General features: G+C 58.4%; 7 protein-coding genes across 7 annotated transcripts; 6 read left to right on the forward strand and 1 right to left on the reverse strand.

Annotated features, from left to right (window-relative positions):
• Window positions 1-406: 406 nt before the first annotated feature.
• On the forward strand, window positions 407-1,122 carry SCHCODRAFT_02621271 (uncharacterized protein). Its single transcript, XM_003036405.2, has 5 exons — window positions 407-522; window positions 573-638; window positions 710-783; window positions 837-885; window positions 981-1,122. The coding sequence occupies exons 1-5, from the start codon at window positions 475-477 to the stop codon at window positions 1,056-1,058; spliced, it is 315 nt and encodes a 104-aa protein (XP_003036451.1). The 5' UTR covers window positions 407-474; the 3' UTR covers window positions 1,059-1,122.
• Window positions 1,123-1,727: 605 nt separating this feature from the next.
• Window positions 1,728-3,682, forward strand: SCHCODRAFT_02248442 (glucose-6-phosphate dehydrogenase). Its single transcript, XM_050342192.1, has 6 exons — window positions 1,728-1,866; window positions 1,919-1,953; window positions 2,011-2,677; window positions 2,730-2,806; window positions 2,860-3,061; window positions 3,113-3,682. Exons 1-6 carry the CDS (start codon window positions 1,782-1,784, stop codon window positions 3,436-3,438), a joined length of 1,392 nt encoding a protein of 463 aa, XP_050200390.1. The 5' UTR covers window positions 1,728-1,781; the 3' UTR covers window positions 3,439-3,682.
• A 791-nt stretch (window positions 3,683-4,473) lies between these two features.
• SCHCODRAFT_02248531 (uncharacterized protein) lies at window positions 4,474-5,681 on the reverse strand. Its single transcript, XM_050342193.1, has 6 exons — window positions 5,658-5,681; window positions 5,468-5,600; window positions 5,315-5,417; window positions 5,013-5,162; window positions 4,859-4,960; window positions 4,474-4,809 (listed from the first exon to the last, which is right to left on the reverse strand). Exons 2-6 carry the CDS (start codon window positions 5,483-5,485, stop codon window positions 4,583-4,585), a joined length of 600 nt encoding a protein of 199 aa, XP_050200391.1. The 5' UTR covers window positions 5,486-5,600; window positions 5,658-5,681; the 3' UTR covers window positions 4,474-4,582.
• A 2,194-nt stretch (window positions 5,682-7,875) lies between these two features.
• On the forward strand, window positions 7,876-10,371 carry SCHCODRAFT_01140382 (uncharacterized protein; the record flags this gene model as incomplete). Its single annotated transcript, XM_003036407.3, has 10 exons — window positions 7,876-7,914; window positions 7,973-8,123; window positions 8,993-9,098; window positions 9,150-9,180; window positions 9,234-9,262; window positions 9,315-9,351; window positions 9,405-9,443; window positions 9,527-9,699; window positions 10,042-10,114; window positions 10,176-10,371. 10 exons carry the CDS (start codon window positions 7,876-7,878, stop codon window positions 10,302-10,304), a joined length of 807 nt encoding a protein of 268 aa, XP_003036453.1. The 3' UTR covers window positions 10,305-10,371.
• Window positions 10,372-12,319: 1,948 nt separating this feature from the next.
• Window positions 12,320-15,069, forward strand: SCHCODRAFT_02621283 (glucose-6-phosphate dehydrogenase). Its single transcript, XM_050345049.1, has 8 exons — window positions 12,320-12,815; window positions 12,868-12,902; window positions 12,960-13,626; window positions 13,676-13,752; window positions 13,806-14,007; window positions 14,059-14,363; window positions 14,447-14,589; window positions 14,750-15,069. Exons 1-8 carry the CDS (start codon window positions 12,731-12,733, stop codon window positions 14,781-14,783), a joined length of 1,548 nt encoding a protein of 515 aa, XP_050200392.1. The 5' UTR covers window positions 12,320-12,730; the 3' UTR covers window positions 14,784-15,069.
• Window positions 15,070-15,718: 649 nt separating this feature from the next.
• On the forward strand, window positions 15,719-16,865 carry SCHCODRAFT_02621291 (ubiquitin-conjugating-protein). Its single transcript, XM_003036409.2, has 7 exons — window positions 15,719-15,802; window positions 15,851-15,894; window positions 15,950-16,029; window positions 16,089-16,203; window positions 16,257-16,309; window positions 16,364-16,492; window positions 16,545-16,865. The coding sequence occupies exons 1-7, from the start codon at window positions 15,800-15,802 to the stop codon at window positions 16,664-16,666; spliced, it is 546 nt and encodes a 181-aa protein (XP_003036455.1). The 5' UTR covers window positions 15,719-15,799; the 3' UTR covers window positions 16,667-16,865.
• A 236-nt stretch (window positions 16,866-17,101) lies between these two features.
• On the forward strand, window positions 17,102-18,310 carry SCHCODRAFT_02621295 (uncharacterized protein). The gene is made up of 4 exons (XM_003036410.2): window positions 17,102-17,402; window positions 17,519-17,650; window positions 17,818-17,932; window positions 18,116-18,310. Exons 1-4 carry the CDS (start codon window positions 17,125-17,127, stop codon window positions 18,194-18,196), a joined length of 606 nt encoding a protein of 201 aa, XP_003036456.2. The 5' UTR covers window positions 17,102-17,124; the 3' UTR covers window positions 18,197-18,310.
• The last annotated feature ends 566 nt before the right edge of the window (window positions 18,311-18,876 follow it).

The raw sequence follows: 18,876 nt of genomic DNA on the forward strand, positions 1-18,876 counted from the left end.
TCTTTGGTGGCCTTCCAAGATGCGAACTTTGTTTTTCGGGACGCTTTCCTCGAGCGTCAATGTAGAGGACCTGTCTTTGATGAATTCATCTGGCCACCGTTAACATCCACGATTGCCACCATAGTGCCCACAATCGTCGACCTCACTCGCCCGCCATCTCCGATCCATACCACCCCGCGCAGCACCTCTCGCACCTCCCCAACGTCAGCCGCCCTCCCTTCCGCGCCTTCGCGCCACAGCCATCGGCGCCTGTCGCCACCGGGATGAGCTGCTTTCTATACATACACCCCGTTGACGCCAACCGCAACCGTCCTCAGCCATTTATAGTGAGGAACAGCGCTATTCTTGCTACGTGCCCCCTGCCTTGGGCCACCTATATAAGACCCCCGAAAGTGAAGGGGGACAGCATCGGTCTCTCTTCCCTTCGCCTCTTTTCACCAAGCACTTTTACCTGCATCTTTATCTTGATATACCATGGGTTGGTTCAGCGACGACTCTGAGCAGGCGCAGGCCTACGAGCAGGTAGAAGATCTTATCTTTTCACTAATATCTCTCGACTCACCCCTTCGTAGGTCCAGAACGCCCCGCACAAGGCTGAGCTCTCGCACGAGCTCATCGCCGGTGCCGCCGCCTACGAGGTACGCTCTGTTTCGTTTTTCCTTCGTTCTGCCTCTGCGTCATTTGTTTCTTATCTAACACCTCCCCCCAGGCCGCGAAGGCGTACGAGAAGCACGTCGAGGCCAACGGCCAGCCCCCCAGCCACGACAAGGCCAAGGAGCTCTTGTAAGCTTATGATCGTGCTCATCGCCTTGCCATTTACTCACTTCCTATCCCAGCGCTGGCCTCGCCGGAGCCTTCGTCGACCGCATCGTCGAGACGAAGGGGGTGCGCACAAATCCTTCAAATACTGATCCTTTCCCTCTTTCCCCCACTCTCCTTTCACCCCCTCATGAACCCTCGCTGATTTGCTTATCTTTTAGCTCGACTACGTCGACACCGAGAAGGCGAAGTACCACGCCAACCGCCACGCGGAGGATGCGCTCGCGAACCAGTACTAAATGCACCAAGAATGTAAACGAGGACAATGTACTACTGTAGATGATATCTGGAAAGCTTTGGCATGACTGCGTCTGGGCATGAAAGAAGCCAGCGATCCAATGCTTTCCGACAAGTACCGTCAAGGTCATCCGCAAGCCATGGATTATCGGAAATCGGGACGGTGACAGTGCGGCCAACATGAATCATCGATGGTGCTCGAAAAAGTGCAATTTCTACGTGTCAAGCCCGCAGAACTGATTCCAAAGCATGGCTTGTCCGAATCGGCGTTCGAGCAGCAAGGTTGGGTCATCGCCGAACTTACGAAGGCGAGCTGATCGAAGGACACCTTCCCTTCAGTCAGGCCTCCCACAGTGAATCCCCGTAAGTAGAAATGCGGCGAGATTACTCATTGTATGGTGGCAAGCGGTAGTTCACATGATCAGTCGACAAGTCTGGCCGGTGCAGCTCAATGTGCACGGGAGGGATACAGAGACAAAGAACGGGCACAGGCCGGACAGGTGGTCTATCGCTAGTGCCTACGATGGGTGTGGAAGGTGGGAGAGAGAGCGGGAGGAGACATGACGCGTCGCCGTGTGTTATGACGGATGCGGGCCGCGCTACCGGGGCATGCTCATGGATTGCTCAGCGGCGCCAGCCGGGTAAATAAGCATCGTCGTTGACGTCGCCGCACTTGTTCCTTCCTCCCACCCTCACCATCCCCCGCGCACAACCAACCGTCCGAAATGGCCCGCCCCCGCTCCGCGTCCGGAACGATCCCCTCGATGGAGGCCTCGCACGAAGAGCTCAAAGATAACACGATCATCATCGGTAGGCGCGTCCTGATCCCTGTCTAGGCGCGCGCGCTTACCCGCCGCCCCAGTCGCCGGCGCATCGGGTGACCTGGCGAAGAAGAAGGTGCGTGATCGCCGCCGATGACCGCGCCGATCTCGCTCAGGCCGCCCCGCCTCGCAGACCTTCCCCGCCCTCTTCCGCCTCTTCCGCCAGAACTTCCTCCCCCGCGATGTCCACATCGTCGGCTATGCGCGCACCAAGATGGACCACGAGGAGTTCCTCAAGCGCGCGACGTCCTACCTCAAGGTCGCCGATGATGACCAGGAGGGCCAGGCGCAGGTGGACAAGTACAAGGAGGTGCTGTCGTACGTCGCCGGCGATTACGAGGACGGCGCCGCGTTCGACAAGCTCGAGGAGCACCTGCAGGAGATCGAGTCCAAGTACCAGTCGAAGGAGGCCAACCGCATCTTCTACCTCGCCCTCCCGCCCACCGTCTTCGTGCCAGTCGCGAAGAATCTCAGGGAGCACTGCTACGTCCAGAAGAACGGCGTGAACCGCATCATCGTCGAGAAGCCGTTTGGGAAGGACCTCGACTCTGCGCGGGAACTCCTCGGCTCGCTCAAGAAGTACTGGTCCGAGGACGAGACGTTCCGTATCGACCACTACCTCGGCAAGGAGATGGTCAAGAACATGCTGGTCCTGCGCTTCGCGAACGTCGCCTTGAACGCTGCCTGGGATAAGAACTCCATCAGCAACGTCCAGATCACCTTCAAGGAGCCCTTCGGCACTGAGGGTCGCGGTGGCTACTTTGACGACTTTGGCATCATCCGCGATGTTGAGCAGAACCGTGCGTGCGACGACGCGTCTTTGTGCGGGGACGCGTACTGACAATGTCTCAGATCTGCTCCAGGTGCTCAGTGTCATCGCGATGGAGCGTCCGGTCTCTTTTGCCGCTGAGGACATCCGTGACGAGAAGGTACAGCACAGCGCCTAACGCCGAACTAGATCGTATCTAATCTTGCGCCGCAGGTCAAGGTCCTCAGGTGCATCCCGCCCATCGCCCGCGAAGATACCCTCCTCGGCCAGTATGTTGCCGCAAACGGCAAGCCCGGCTACCTCGATGACGACACGGTCCCGCACAACTCGGTCTGCCCCACGTTCGCCGCCTGCACGCTCTGGGTCAACAACCCGAGATGGGAGGGCGTGCCCTTCATCCTCAAGGCTGGAAAGGGTACGGCGATCTTCGGCTCCTCCACCGTACCATGACTAACCCACTCCCCAGCCCTCAACGAAGCCAAGGTCGAGGTCCGCATCCAGTTCAAGGACGTCACGCAGGGCATCTTCAAGGACATCTCCCGCAACGAGCTCGTGATGCGCATCCAGCCGTCCGAGGCCGTCTACCTCAAGCTGAACGCGAAGACGCCGGGCCTGTACACGCGCGCGCTGCCGATCGAGATGGACCTGACGTACAAGCGCCGCTTTGCGGAGACGAACATCCCGGAGGCGTACGAGGCGCTCATCCTCGACTGCCTCAAGGGCGACCACAGGAACGATGAGCTGGATGTGGCGTGGAAGGTGAGTCTCTCGCCTTCGCAGCAGTTCACGTGATGGTGCAGCGCGGTGAAGCGGCATGAAATCTGATAGGTGTTTAGCGCCCACCCCTCCTTTGCCGGGCCCCCCGCGCACGGTCTCCCCGTCAAGGGGCCCGTGCGCGGGGGGCGTGGGGGTCTATCTACGGGTGCTATCTATGTGTGCGTCCGACGAGCATGACTCCCCCGACGAGCATGACTTCCCCCTCCAACATAACCCCTCCCTCCGTCGTGCGTGCGCGCAGCATAACCCCCATCGTAGGGGCAGCATGACGAGCAGCAGCGTGACCCTTCCACCGACGACGACGACGGCAACGAGCAGCAAGAGCGAGAAGGGGGAAAGGGGCGATAGAGACGGTGAGACCGTGCTTCCCTCCCCCCCGCCTTATATACGTCCCTCGAGCCTGCCGCCGCGGCCGAGCAGGGGTAGGGGGAAGCGAGTATTGCAGCCTGCGACACTGTGAGGGTCCCCCTCCTAGTATGCTAGGCTTGGGGTTGCTCGCGTCCGACAAGACCGAGGAGGGTAATGTGTTTGAAGGTGGTAAGGCCCTCCCTTTGTACCGCTGCCTTCAGTACGACCCCTCGCACCCTCCCCCTCCCCTCCCCCCTTGTGTTACTCGACATGTACACTCCACCCTCCCCCCTTCCCCTCGCCCCAGTCACCGTCGAGTGCGGTGGGTGCGCTCCCGCAAGGTACCCGCCCTTCGATAACGTTCCCGAACCTTTGCAGGTTCCCAAATAGCAATAGATAGTACCTCGCCGACATCCCCGATGTAGTAGAGTACATCGAATAGAAGTTTTTTGACAGCACCACCCGTGGCCTTTACGATAAGATGAACCGACGACGTAGGTCAAGAGACACGGAGACTTGAGAGAGGGGGGGTTTGTTTATTGCTTATACGAGTTCAGTTATGTTGGAAATGGTTTCGTTGTGTCAGAAAGCTAGGGTGGTACATCATAACTAACAAACTACGAAAGGAAGCGCATTCCTTAGTACCCTCGGAAGGGAGGGGGGAAACGTCGGCGGCAATCCTGGCATTTGCAATTACCCAGCTTGGCGGACGAAAATCTATATACTCAACGCCTAAGTGGCCGCGCGGCGTTGGAAAGGGTGCGAGGGGGAGCGCGGAGGATATCCCCTCGACGTCGGCGACGTTCAATGGCTACGAGTCTCTGCTGAACGTCGACAACGAGCAAGTTCCACAAGTCGAACCACTCACGTGAGCGTCGGCTCCGAGCCCTCGTGGAGTGTTGAAGTCGGTGGAAATGAGAATGGAGGGGGTGGCGTGAGGCGCGGCGAGCTCGAAAAGGGTCGCAAGGGTCAGCACGAGGAGCGTCGCGCAGTCGAGAGCGGAGGGCGGGGGCGAAGGAGAAGGAAAAGGAAAAGGATCTAGGAAAGGGTTAGAAAGCGGATTGCAACTCAAGTAGGAAGCGCTTACCCTCGCTCGGCGGACGGCGATACGTATACTCATCGCCTAAGGGGGGTGGAAGGCGCAATGGAAAGAACGGGATAGGCAAAGGCGAGGGGGGCGATGGGAATCCTGACGAGAAGTTCAGCGAGAAGCGCATGAAATAGAAGTGGAAAGAGCGCACCCTTGCTCGCCGGACGAAGATCTATTGCTTCCGAGCATGCTCGAGGTCGTCCTTGGGGAGATGAGCATCGCAATCCGTGGGAGGTGCGTGGATATCGACCGTGAACGCGACGAGAAGGCCTCAAGAAGGCTAGGGAGGAGGTAGAGGCGTCTGAGGAAAAGGTCTGTGAGCAAGCAAAAGACAACAAGCGTAGTAAAGGACATCGACGAGACAAGGGAAGGAATGGCGCGGGGAAACGGGAAGGGAGCGCCGGAAGAAGGGGAGCAAGAAGATCTGCGATGAAGGGAAGAGCGCGCACTCACAATACTGTATGAGATGAGAGCGTCGAAGCGCTCGACGTGAACTCAAGGCGCGAACCTCGGCGCATTTGACGTGGTTTCGCTGAATTTTGGTCAGGGAGGCTGCCTGGGAAAACGTCAGACATGAGTCGCAATACGAAGGCATAAGGGACATACCTGCAACGATACACGCATTGGCAGCGGCGCTTCGCGCCGCTCCTTGCCTTATCCCCGCAGTCGCGCCCCTCATCTAGTACCTCCCGTGCGGACCTCAGCGCATCTGACGATGGTTGGCGGATTCTGTCGTCCACTGAAGCGCCTGAGAATTGTCAGAAATTGTGCCCAAGTCGAAGACTCCACAACGTACCTACGACCGAGACACCCAGCGGCGCTCCGCGCCGCCCCTCGCAGGCTCTAACCCTCCCTTCTGCCCACCTCCACCGTCGCAACGTTCAGCGAGGGGCACCGGCGCGGACCTCGGCGCATTTGACGTCGAGTTCGCACTTTTTGGCGATCGGGAGAGCGCAGAAAATGGCTGGAAAAAGCGTCAAATTGAGGTTGATATTGGTCAAAGTCTCCACGCACCTCGCGCAATGTCGGCGGCCACGGCGGCCCTTCGCGCCGCCCTCTGTAGTCCTGGCAGTCAACGACGACGTCAGTCGCTGGGCATGGCACAATGGGCGTCGGCTTACAAGGCCTTCGTGATAGGAAGCGCGCGGGAAAGGTCTGGGCAAGCATGAGAAGACGAGCCTGAGTCACGATGAAGTTGAAGACACACCTGGCGCAGCGGCGCTCCGCGCCGCTCCTCGCTAGAGGCTCATCCCCTCTCGCTCATCATGAGCATGCGCCGCAGCCTTGACCGAGGGGCACCGGCGCGGACCTCAGCGCAATTCACGTCGATCTTGCATTTTTGAGGCCTTTGGAAGCGGTCAGAAAACATCAAAAAGGGCGACAGAGATGCTTACCCACGATGCCAGCGACTACGCCGAGGTAGCGGCGCGCGAGCTGGTCAGGCGGGTGCGCACGCGCCAGAGCGCGTCGAGGTCAGCCTGAAGCGAGACGTCAGCATTCGAGGGAGGCCGAACGGCACTGGGAAAACTCACCAGCGCACTGGCTGTTGGGGATACGGCGACGGCGGGAGCTGATGAACGGCGGCGGCGGCGGCGGCGACGTGGGGATGAGGGGGAGGGGTAAGAGCGAAGAGCAAGCGACTCGGTATATGAGGGCGGCGCCAAGGCGCCCGCCGCTCATCCGAGTAGGTTAGAATTTCCGTTCCCGCGCCACATACGAGAACCTCCGCGCACGTCGCGCCGTCGAATCTCAAGCTTTGGCGTATGCATTCGATCATTTCTGATGTAAGGTAAGCATCTTCGCGCGCGGACATTACTTATGCACACCGTCGGCACGACGTTACGCCTCGTGGAAGCAGGTCGGCGAGGTTTGTATTCGCACTGAATTGAAGTTGGCCTGCAGTAGCGTTGGGCAATGCGAGCAGTATCATACCTTTTACCCCTGCCTTGCGCCCTCCTAACGAGCCGGCACGCTGAGAAGCAGCGCCATCGCTAGAGTGCGCCGGAATATCTATCTCGAAAGCTAGCAAAGACGTACCTCCACCTGGTGAGTAAAGGCGTATCTCCCGTGCTGAGGGTGCTCGCGGCGGAATAGCTCGCACGCCGCCGGCGCGACTCGAGTGAGAGCCTTCCAAATCGAGCTCAATAGCCATTCTCGCGTGCCAACAAGGCACAAAGCTAGAGCCCCGACCGAGCGTTGGCGCCTAATCTCCCGCCTCCGTTGCTTGTGTCATCGTTGAGAGGCCGCGCGACATGGGGTCGAGTAGTGTCGATTTAGTTCTTTCAACGCCGGGAGTAGAGATGAGAAGTGGTATTCAAGCAGTATATAGCTTTGGAGTATGATCTGGCGCAGGAACAGAGCCCTCAGACGGTCGTCGATGGCGGTCGCGGACAAGACGGACGGAGTTTGTGGCGCCGCCAATCAGGGACCGGAGGGCGGTCCGTCAAGTCCGTGCCGCCGCGCTCTCCGACTTGTCTTCAACTCTCACTCATCGCACTCGTCCGGCGGCTCGGAATCTACGCCAAACTCTTTGGCTACACACCCTACAACTAGTCTGAAATTTCTAAGCTCGCAGCCTCTCTCGGCGGCTTGTTTTTCGCGGAAAACTCGTAGATCTCGGTCCCCCACCATCGCAGACGACGTGGGGCGCGATCCAAATGCCAGCGATGAGCCAAAGAGGTCATATGGCACTCGCCTATGGCCCTTGCACCCATCCCTGGTTTTGCGATGGGCGAGATCTACAAATTCCCTTATCGTTCTGGGAGGTCCAGGATGTTTGCATGCTCATCTCGACGTCTTCCCATCCATTCTATGCGCACTCCCCTAAAAATACCTGCCGACCAAATTCGGTGCGGAACATCATTCTGAGCAGGTTTTGTATACGAAACACCGTCTTCCGCGCCTCCGATGGAGCGCTAGAGCGCGACGAAGGTCGTTTTGAATATGTGGCGTCGATTTTGGTAGGTCTCTGGGCTTGTCGTTCCTTACTTTTGCGGGCGCCAAAGTACAGGACCATGTTTTCACATGTCTCCTCATGTTTCACAGCGAGTACGGTGAGCTCACGACGTCTGTGTCCTACGTTGTCGACTGTGCTCATCTGCTTGCTCACAGGCTCACCACACGACCAATCTTCCACCTGATGGCACGAAATTACAGCGAGCGATCCCGCCGGATGAAACGAGTACTCGGATGACGTTGCGCCGGCCGAGAAACGCACTGGAAGCTCGCAATCCCACACTTGCGAAAACCAACCTCCTGGATTGTACGCATCTTCCACTCATTCCCAGCGCGTTCCCGCTGTCAGCCCACAGTTCGGGTCGGATGTAAGCTTACTCGGAGGTGCTGAAACGGCACCCCGAAGCTTGGAAGACTGCGATGCCCTCATGCGCGCCCAGAGCCTTTCCGCGCTCATAGGCGAATTCTCTCCTCCCCGAGCTCCCAGGCGCGTCAAAACTCGCGCATGGTATGTCAGCAACATACGGAATATAATCCGCGAGCCTCCCTTCTATGAGAGCGAGAGCGCGGTGCTCCTCGTCGCGGGCGCGCCAGCGCGCTGCCTTTCTGGAGCTCAATGCCTTCCCAAAAGGGAAGGGCACGCCTTCTCCCAAATCGCCACGTCGACTCCCGTGTCCCCGCATCTCTGGCTCCTTCCGCCCCCAGTTCGCGTCATTTTCCGCCTCATCCTTTCATTACGAACAGTCTACTGAGGATTTACGGCCGATATACGCGTCAAAGGACATAGAAAATGCGTCAAGATGCCGCGGAGATATCCAGTAAGCACCCTCCTTCCACCCCCGATCCGCGCCCGGCATTCCAAAGGACCTCGCTCATCCTCGACAGAACCTTCGTGTCCATCGCACATACGCGCACCACGCACGCCAACCATTGCCATACAACGCCGTACACGCCAAATTTTCACCGCGGGCAATCTTCCGCGGTTTCGTAAGTGAATCTCGACGTGCGCTTGCTGTTCGGGGGCGCGTCGGGTCCGCATGTATTGTCCGCTGATGACTGCTGCGGTTGGAAAGGTAGTCCGACGTTAGGGAGGGGTACATAAGGCGGGAGGCGGGGAGGTTGGAAGTCAGAGCCAGCGCTCTTCCTTTCCCCCTCGACTACCTTCCTCATGCTCAGTACCCTTTCCTATCGTCGACTACCTTCTCGTCCTCCTAACCCTTAATTTCGTCGCCGTTCTCTGTCCAATCGCCTTCCTATTCCTCCCTATCCTCGCAATATCCAGGTGGGTCTTCATGATATCGCATCCTTGAGTACTACTGACGCGTTCCTTCAGACCCTCTACCTACGTTCTTCTATGGCACCCGGTGAGTGCCCGCTACCTCTCTTGCTTATCACTCGTACTAACGCGGTCGCCCAGTACATCTACTTTGCTTGTAATATCTTTTAGTGCGTACCACGATCCGCGTCCTATGTACCTGGCTGACCATTTATTCCCCAGTTTCCTACGAATACACGTCAACCTTTTGACTTCCACCGTACGTCCTCCCTCTTCCTACGCGTCGACTGTGATCACTGATTCTGTCTACAGTTCGTTTTGTTCGATTGCTTCGCTCGCAGCGGGCTATTCGTGAGTTCTAGGCGAGCGGTATCGGAATCTAGGTGCATCGCATACCTCGCTCATTGACCTTTGACACTGACCGTGCTTTGCAGGCGATTCGGAAGCGCGGGCATCCTCTATCGTGCGGTCTATCCAACTCGGTCGGCCTTGTCACCCTCGTCCTCAAGCAGTCTTCCCCCTCGCCTTCAAGCGGCTTATCCTGTAGGCCTCAAGTGCACCACCATCCCTCACCACCCCGACCAGATGACGCTGCAGTCATAGTTCGGTGAGTTCTGATCCTCTACGCGTTGTATCTGCTTTCTTTCACTTCGTTATCTTTCCTCTCCTTCCATTAGTTACCTTTCTTTCTTTCTATTTATTCTGGTCTTTCTCTTCATTTTCGCGCTCTCCTCGCGCTCCCACCTATCCTTCCCTTCACCCCCGAGCGAGACCCCGCTGCCGTTCGGGCGTGGGTTCAGGTCAGGGCTGTTTACTGACTCGTTCAGTCACTGCGAGCTCACTGATTAGTGACTGCGAGCTCACCGTATAGCAACCGTGCTTTCGTAGTTTAGTGATCGCAATTTAGTGACCTTGGAGACCTGCGTCGTTTACTCCTTCTACTCATCAGTACCGATCGAGTTTACCGACCGCCTTCGTTCGTTTACTTCTACTTCTACATCTACTTCTACTTCTGCTCATCAGTACTGACCCTCTCGCCGAGTTTACTGATCCCTTCGACACCCTTACTGACTTGCATTGCAGGCTACTTACGAATACTACGCGCCCGACTCCGCCGACACGCCCGACGCCGTCGACGACGCGCGCTACCCCACCGACGCCTACGACGCGCGCGACCCCACCGACGCCGCCGACGATGCTCGCGCCACCTAGCTTACTGACTCTTACGACGCGCGGGAGTTCCTCGACAACATCGGCGAAGGTGGGGGGGAGGGCTTCGGGAAGGGTAGGGGAGCGTCGGCGAGGCTGGGGGGAGCATCGCCGACGACGCGGGAAGCATCGCCGACGACGCGGGAAGCACCGCCGACGACGCGGGAAGCATCGCCGACGACGCGGGAAGCATCGCGAAGGGCGCGGAGGGGGTCGTCGAGGGTGAGGGAAGCGTTGGCGGGGGTGGGGGAGGTGTTGGGGAGGGCGCTCGACGTCGTCGAACGCGTCGGGGAGGTCGCGGGAGACGTCGTCGAACGCGTCGCGGAGGTCGCGGGAGACGTCGGGGAGGGTGGGGGAGCCGTCGTCGATGGTGGGAAGGCGTCGCCGACGATGGCGGGAAGGTGTCGGGGACGACGCGGGAAGGCGTCGCCGACGACGCGGGAAGGTGTCGCCGACGACGCAGAGGGGGTCACCGATGGCGGGAAGGCGTCGTCGAGGGTGGGAAGGCGTCGTCGAGGGTGGGAAGGCGTCGCCGACAACGCGGGAGGTGTCGGCGAGGACGCGGGAGGTGTTGGTGAGGACGCCGGGGGCGTCGTCGAGAGTGGGCGAGGGTCGAGGGGGTGGGGGAGGAATACCTTTTGATTTCCTCAAAGAATACCTTTTCCATTTCCTCACAGAGTAGGGTAGGGTAGGGTAGGGTAGGGGGTCATTGTAGGTAGGGGGTCGTTGTAGGGGGGAGGGGGTAGGTAGAAGGGTCAGGTAGTCGATGGGTCACGACAGGTAGTCGATGGTGTAGATGACTAAAGAGGGGTAGGGGGGACGAACAAAGAGGGCGGGGTCGCGAGGGGGTGGGGGAGTAGTTAGATATCAAGGAATTGTCGTCAGAGGGAGAGGGATGGGTCGATGAAAGGGGGAGGTGGGGATGGGTAACGACACGAGGGGGGTGTGGACGACACGAGGGGAGGGGTGCTGATGAGGGGGGAGGGAGGGAAGGGTAGGGTAGGTACTCACAGTCAATTCACCCGCTTTTTGACCGTCATCAAGGGGGCGGGGGGAGATTGGAGGGGAGAGCAAAAGAGGGGGGGAGTAAAACAACGGGAGGGGTTCGAGGGAAAGGAGAAGGGGACCGGGGGAAAGGGAAGGAGAGTCAGTAAAGGCGAGTACATACCGAGCCAGATCGGAGAGCGCGCTAACGAGTCCTCCTAGGTGGTTAGCGCTGCGGCGGGGAGGTGGGGAAGGAGAGGGTTTGGGAGGAGGGGTGGGGGGCCGTGAGCGAAGGTTGGGGGCCGTGAGCGAAGGCGGGGGAAGACCTATGAGTGAAGGTGAGTACTTCCTCCCCTTCTTTTAGTACCCTGGTCGCGCCCCATCCCCCCTTCTCGCCCTCCCCTCCCCTCTCGCCTTCCCGCCCTCTCCTCGTGTGTCGTCATCTCTCCTTCTCTCCCCTTCGGCCCCTTTTGGCTCGCAGGTCTCCCTTCCCTTCGCCCCTTCGCCTCCTTCTCACCCTCCCTCTTCGCGCCTCACCCCCTTCGCATCTCGTCTCCCTCCACCCTTTCCCCTCGCCTCTCGCCCCCTCCCCCCTCCTTTTCTCGCCTTTTCGTGCCCTTTCCGTCCTTCTCCCCCTCCTCATCGCGCCCTTCCCGTCGTTCCACATTTCCCCTTCGCTCCACAACCTTCGCCCCTTCGCATCTGCCCTCCTTCTTCCACCCCTTCGCGCCTTTCTCTCTTCACTTTCCGCCGCTCGCACCCACCTGACGCATGTTTCTCTTACCAGAACTTGCCCAAAATTGAGAGTGGCTTGCGGACGACGCTAGACCTCAATGCTTTCCGACAGGTACCGTCAAGGTCGTCCGCAGGCCATGGATTATCGGAAATCGTGACGGTGACAGTGCGGCTAACATGAATCATCGATGGTGCTCGGAAAAGTGTAATCTCTACGCGGCAAGCCCGCAGAACTGATTCCAAAGCATGGCTTGTCCGAATCGGCGCTCGAGCAGCCAGGTTGGGTCATCGCCGAACTTACAAAGGCGAGCTGATCGAAGGACACCTTCCCTTCAGTCAGGCCTCCCACAGTGAATCCCCGTAAGTAGAAATGCGGCGAGATTACTCATTGTAGGGTGGCAAGCGGCAGTTCACATGATCAGTCGACGAGTCTGCTTGGTGCAGCTCAATCGGCACGGCAAGAGTGAAGAGACAACGAGCGGGCTCAGGCCGGACAGTTGGGCTATCGCTAGTGCCTACGATGGGCGTGGAAGGTGGGAGAGAGAGCGGGAGGAGACATGACGCGCCTCCGGATACGGGCCGCACTACCGGGGCATGCTCATGGATTGCTCAGCGGCGCCAGCCGGGTAAATAAGCATCGTCGTTGACGTCGCCGCACTTGTTCCTTCCTCCCACCCTCACCATCCCCCGCGCACAACCAACCTTCCGAAATGGCCCGCCCCCGCTCCGCGTCCGGAACGATCCCCTCGATGGAGGCCTCGCACGAAGAGCTCAAAGATAACACGATCATCATCGGTAGGCGCGTCCTGATCCCTGTCTAGGCGCGCGCGCTCACCCGCCGCCCCAGTCGCCGGCGCATCGGGTGACCTGGCGAAGAAGAAGGTACGTTATCGCCGCCGATGACCGCGCCGATCTCGCTCAGGCCGCCCCGTCTCGCAGACCTTCCCCGCCCTCTTCCGCCTCTTCCGCCAGAACTTCCTCCCCCGCGATGTCCACATCGTCGGCTATGCGCGCACCAAGATGGATCACGAGGAGTTCCTCAAGCGCGCGACGTCCTACCTCAAGGTCGCCGATGATGACCAGGACGGCCAGGCGCAGGTAGAGAAGTTCAAGGAAGTGCTGTCGTACGTCGCCGGCGACTACGAGGACGGCGCCGCGTTCGACAAGCTCGAGGAGCGCTTGCAGGAGATCGAGTCCAAGTACCAGTCCAAGGAGGCCAACCGCATCTTCTACCTCGCTCTCCCGCCCACCGTCTTCGTGCCAGTCGCGAAGAACCTTAGGGAGCACTGCTACGTCCAGAAGAACGGCGTGAACCGCATCATCGTCGAGAAGCCGTTTGGGAAGGACCTCGACTCTGCGCGGGAACTGCTCGGCTCGCTCAAGAAGTACTGGTCCGAGGATGAGACGTTCCGTATCGACCACTACCTCGGAAAGGAGATGGTCAAGAACATGCTGGTCCTGCGCTTCGCGAACGTCGCCCTGAACGCTGCCTGGGACAAGAACTCCATCAGCAACGTCCAGATCACCTTCAAGGAGCCTTTCGGCACCGAGGGTCGCGGTGGCTACTTTGACGACTTTGGCATCATCCGCGATGTTGAGCAGAACCGTGCGTGCGACGCGTCGTTGCGCGAGGACGTGTACTGACAATGTCTCAGATCTGCTCCAGGTGCTCAGTGTCATCGCGATGGAGCGTCCGGTCTCTTTTGCCGCCGAGGACATCCGTGACGAGAAGGTACAGCACAGCGCCTAACGCCGAACTAGATCGTAGCTAATCTTGCGCCGCAGGTCAAGGTCCTCAGGTGCATCCCGCCCATCGCCCGCGAAGATACCCTCCTCGGCCAGTATGTTGCCGCAAACGGCAAGCCCGGCTACCTCGATGACGACACGGTCCCGCACAACTCGGTCTGCCCCACGTTCGCCGCCTGCACCCTATGGGTCAACAACCCGAGATGGGAGGGCGTGCCCTTCATCCTCAAGGCCGGCAAGGGTGAGGCGCTCTCCCTGTCCCTAGTCCAGCCGTTCCTAACCCACTCCCCAGCCCTGAACGAAGCCAAGGTCGAGGTCCGCATCCAGTTCAAGGACGTCACGCAGGGCATCTTCAAGGACATCTCCCGCAACGAGCTCGTGATGCGCATCCAGCCCTCCGAGGCCGTCTACCTGAAGCTGAACGCGAAGACGCCGGGCCTGTACACGCGCGCGCTGCCGATCGAGATGGACCTGACGTACAAGCGCCGCTTTGCGGAGACGAACATTCCCGAAGCGTACGAGGCGCTCATCCTCGACTGCCTGAAGGGCGACCACAGCAACTTTGTGCGCCACGATGAGCTGGATGTGGCGTGGAAGGTGAGTAGGGGGGAGTAATTTTGGGCGTGAACTTGGGACGTGGTGAGAAGGAAAGGGCTGGTTTGACTGATTGGATACGATAGATCTTCACGCCGATCCTGCACTGGATAGATGGGCAGGCGGGTGCGCGCCCGAAGCCGGTGCCATACCCGTACGGCTCGCGCGGGCCGAAGGAGCTGAGCGCCTTCATCGAGAAGTACGGCTACAAGCGGAGCACGGACATGTAGTACGTGAAAATCTCCTTCGCTATGGGAAGATGTGTCGCTAATTCGCTTCTCCCTTGTTCCTCCCTACCTTTCCCCTTTTTCCTACCACCTTTCCTTCCCTTTTTTCCTCTCTTTCACCTTCCTTTTCCCCTATCCTCATCCTCCCTCCCGTCCCTTCAGCACATGGCCCGTGACAAACATGGCGCAGCTGTGACTAGATGCGCTGGAGCGCGAGGCAAACGACAAGAAAATGAAGTGTACGAGTAGTAGCGTATCGAGGCCCGGCAGCTGCATCATAGCATGAATGAGTGTTCATGTATACGACGGTGGCGCGGAGGCCTATATAGGATTTTACTGTACGATGTGTTCAGAGGAAAATGTACGATCTATGCATTGGCTGGATGGACTGAGATACGACCGTCGTGTAGGGCTCTCGGAGTGTGCACTAAAGATCAGTGAGTGAGAACAAGCGTCATGTTACTTGGTATGCTTGATGAGAGGTCATAAGGAGGGGGAGGGGGGAAAGGGACGAGGAGGTGAAAGGCCACACGCTGTGTCAGTGCGCTTGCTCCGTACTTATTGTCATCTAGCGTCGTCCGCAAGCCACTCCGAATAATCGTGAATGAACCACAATACGTCCTGGCAGCATGAAAAAGCACAGAAACAAATCTGCGAGTCCTGGCCGATATCTTTGGCGGGCATCCGACGCTAGACTGAAAGTTCAACATAGTGCACGGGACTCGGAACCGGCTATTCGGCATTTGCCGGGTGTCCGAGTATGTACATAGTAGCAGCAGCGTTGCTGGCTTATGACTGATTAGCTGGCTGCCTGTACTTGGGGACAGCAGAGTCGAGTTGCACGGAATCAAGGGGTTGATGAAGGCTTACCGGTCACTCTAAACGAAGGATGTGAGTCGAAAAAGCCAGGACGTACTGGGGATGCAAGCCATATTTTTCAGCTACAATTGCACAATGCAGATCTAAATCTATAAGCACCGTGTCCTTGTAAAGTACAGTAGTAGACTGGCAAACCAAGCGTGCTGTGTGTAAGGAGCAGTTCAGAACAACTCCAATGTGGCAACTCGACCTACGGGCCGAACACCGGCATTTACCGAACGGCGCGCGCAGCCGAGGTGCTTGTGCCACGCTCCGCCGCTCATCCGTCTCTAGCAGCTCTCTGCCTGCCTTCCACCACCACAACCTCCTCTCGCCTCCGTCCCTCTTGCCGCTATGATAAGTGCTTTCTCATCACGCGCACGTCCCATCTCACACCTCGTGCACAGTGCCACCAACAAGCGTCGTATCGAGACGGACATCATGAAGCTGTGCGTGTCCCCATCCCACCACCCCTCCTCAGCTCGCCGACCTCTCCCCCGCTAGAACGACCGCCGACTACGATCTCCAGCTCGTCAACGATAACCTGCAGGAGTTCCAGGTTCGCTTTACTGGCCCCGCCGACAGTGCGTGCCCTGCCTCCCATACCCTCCCACCCACTGACCCCGATTCCGCGCTCGATAAGCCCCCTTCGCGGGCGGCGTGTGGAAGATCCACGTCGAGCTCCCGGACCAGTACCCGTACAAGTCCCCCAGCATCGGCTTCATGAACAAGATCTTCCATCCCAATATCGACGAGCTGTGCGTGGGCGTGATCCGCGGTGTGGCGACAGAGGACTGAGGCGCTTTTTCAGGAGCGGTTCGGTGTGTCTGGATGTGATCAACACGACGTGGTCGCCGATGTTTGGTGCGTGGGCGTGGTCGGGCCGCAAAACGTCTGCTAATGCGCCATCGCCCCCAGACATGGTCAACGTCTTCGAGTCCTTCCTCCCACAATTGCTGCGGTACCCGAACCCGAACGACCCTCTGAACGGAGAGGCGGCATCTTTGCTTATGCGAAACCCGAAGGAGTACGATGCGAAGGTCAAGGGTGCGTGCTCAGGCCTTCGCTGGAAGTCTATACCCTAACCCCGCAACTCCAGAGTACGTCCAGCGATACGCAACGAAGGAGGCGCTGGACGCATCAGACGGCAAGAAGGCAGAGGAGGAAGACGAGGACGAGGAGATGAGCGACGTGGGCAGCATCAGCGACATGGACGAGTAAACGCCACCACCGCGGTCGCTAGCCTCCCGTCGATGGGCGTCCATAATCGGATCCCTTGGCCTTTCCCTTGCATTTCCCGCACACCTTTCATTTACCTCTCTCATCCTGATTCTGACTCTTCTGTTCGTCGCATATCTCAATTCCTTTAACTTGTAAAGTAGTTAGCCCGGGCTTATGTACAATAGATGGTTTACGCGTATCGTGGACTGGGGGAAGTTCAAGAAGGATGTCGATATGGCCGTGGAAGGTCCCTGGAAGGTCCTCAGCCATATAGTTAGTCCTGCGAGGTGGATAGGTACAAACATGGCTACAGAGCGATTCAAACTGGTTAGCAAAGGCTGGACTGTGGCGCGCACTCGGGAGGTACCCCGGAACCCCGGCCCGTCCTCCCGAAGCGCGTGTCGAAGCCGCACGTCGATCACCATCCTTGTTCCCCGCCCCCACCTCCCACCCTCCCAATGGACACCGACGCCTCCGCAAACGACGCCATCCGCGCGCTCGAGGACCTCGTCTCCTCCCCGCCTATCGCCGACCCCGCCCTCCTCCGCATCCGCTCCTCCGCGCTCATCGCGCGCTTGAAGAGCGTGCACCGCACCGCGAACGCGGTCTCGCAGGCGCGGCGCGCGCAGACGGCGGAGGCGCGGACGGAGATGGATGCGGCGCACTTGAGGCTGCAGAATTTGCTGTATGAGAAAAGGCATCTGGAGCGGGAGATTGATAAGTGCAGGCAGTTTGCGTGAGTACTCGTACCCGTTTTGGAAGGCGTTGTTCTTTGGAAGTATGACGACGGATGCTATTCGGCCTTGCGCAAGAGCCAAAGCCTTGGTACTATGGAGAGCTGACACCTTACAGTTCAATATACCAGGATATCTCGCTCTACCCAATCGACGAATTCCGGCGATTGGCGCCGCCAGAAGCACATTCGGATGACCCTCATCAATTGATGCTCAACCGCCTCAGCTTCGAATTGGTGGAGAGACAAAGGTGCGTGTCTTGTACGTGGCGCTACTTGCACCTTGCTGACTTCTGTACGTGTTTCTCTATCTATTGCCCTTGAACCGACTTCCGACCTCTACCTACCCAACTGCATACCTCACCCCTCGTGTCAACCACCTATGACAATGCGTCTATCAATGCTCGTCACTCCAAAGACTGGAAATGAGGCGCGCGGAGCTTGAGAAGCAGAAGGAAAAGCTTCTTGCTGAGAGCAAAGCAAAAGCAGACCGCATGAAGGACGTTAAGCAGGAGATCGAAGGGTTGTCGAAGGTATGTTCCTCCTTCGAACGTCGCTTTCAAAGCCCGCTCGCCTTATGACCGCACCCGCGTTGCTATTGAATGCCGCCAATGGGGTGGCGCGACGACATTCGTGGCGCGCTTTTAGCACCTAAAACCTCCGAAATTCGCTGTCTTCCCTTACGTGGGCGTAGACGCTGACTACTGTACCCACAGGCCGCCCATGCTGCACAGACGAAAGTTGCTGCGCATGTGTCTTCCGTGGTGGTCGACTCCGACGTCGTGATGGCCTCATGACCGCGCGGTCCTCTCTGGGAATAAACATTGTATGTATATGTATAATTGTCAGCATCAGCACCCTTTGGAAAACCGCCTTTGGACCGTCATCGTCGTCACCTGCGCTGGGAATCTCGAATGATGACGAAGAGTCAGGCTGGGACGCGTCCGTGCGAACAAGCTCAATTATTCTCAGAGGTACGGTGGCTATAGACCGTCGACGACATGCCTACCCTGCGTGCGCAGTGTTCTCCGACGTCAGAGGGACTCGAATGCCGTTAATTGGCAGGCGGCGCAGCAGGAGAGCATCAACTCAACATTTTCTTTGCCGGGTGCTCTCGCACCATCAGAATTCTGTGTTCCTGCCGAAAGAACAAAGTCAGGAGCTCCCGTGGACGTCAACAGGTGCGGCATGCGCAGGTCCAATACAGTCCGCTTACCTGCACTCGGCGGGTCTATGGCATCCTATTGAACACCCCGGGGTGACGCCTGCCCGCCTTCCGCGCCCATGCCTATTTTGCTCGCAGGCGGCCGCAAGATAGCAGGTGGTGGATAGGTAAGCGGACTCGCTTTCGACACTTCTAGGTCGCTTCTTTAGAGTGTATTCGCCCATTGAAAAATCAAGATCCAAAATCGGTACATACGAATTCAATTGAGCACCGAACATATTTATACTACAAATTTGTTTTGGTATGTTACGA

The sequence above is a fragment of the Schizophyllum commune genome (assembly GCF_000143185.2).
Source record: "Schizophyllum commune H4-8 unplaced genomic scaffold SCHCOscaffold_5, whole genome shotgun sequence".
NCBI classification, from domain to species: Eukaryota; Fungi; Basidiomycota; class Agaricomycetes; order Agaricales; family Schizophyllaceae; genus Schizophyllum; species Schizophyllum commune.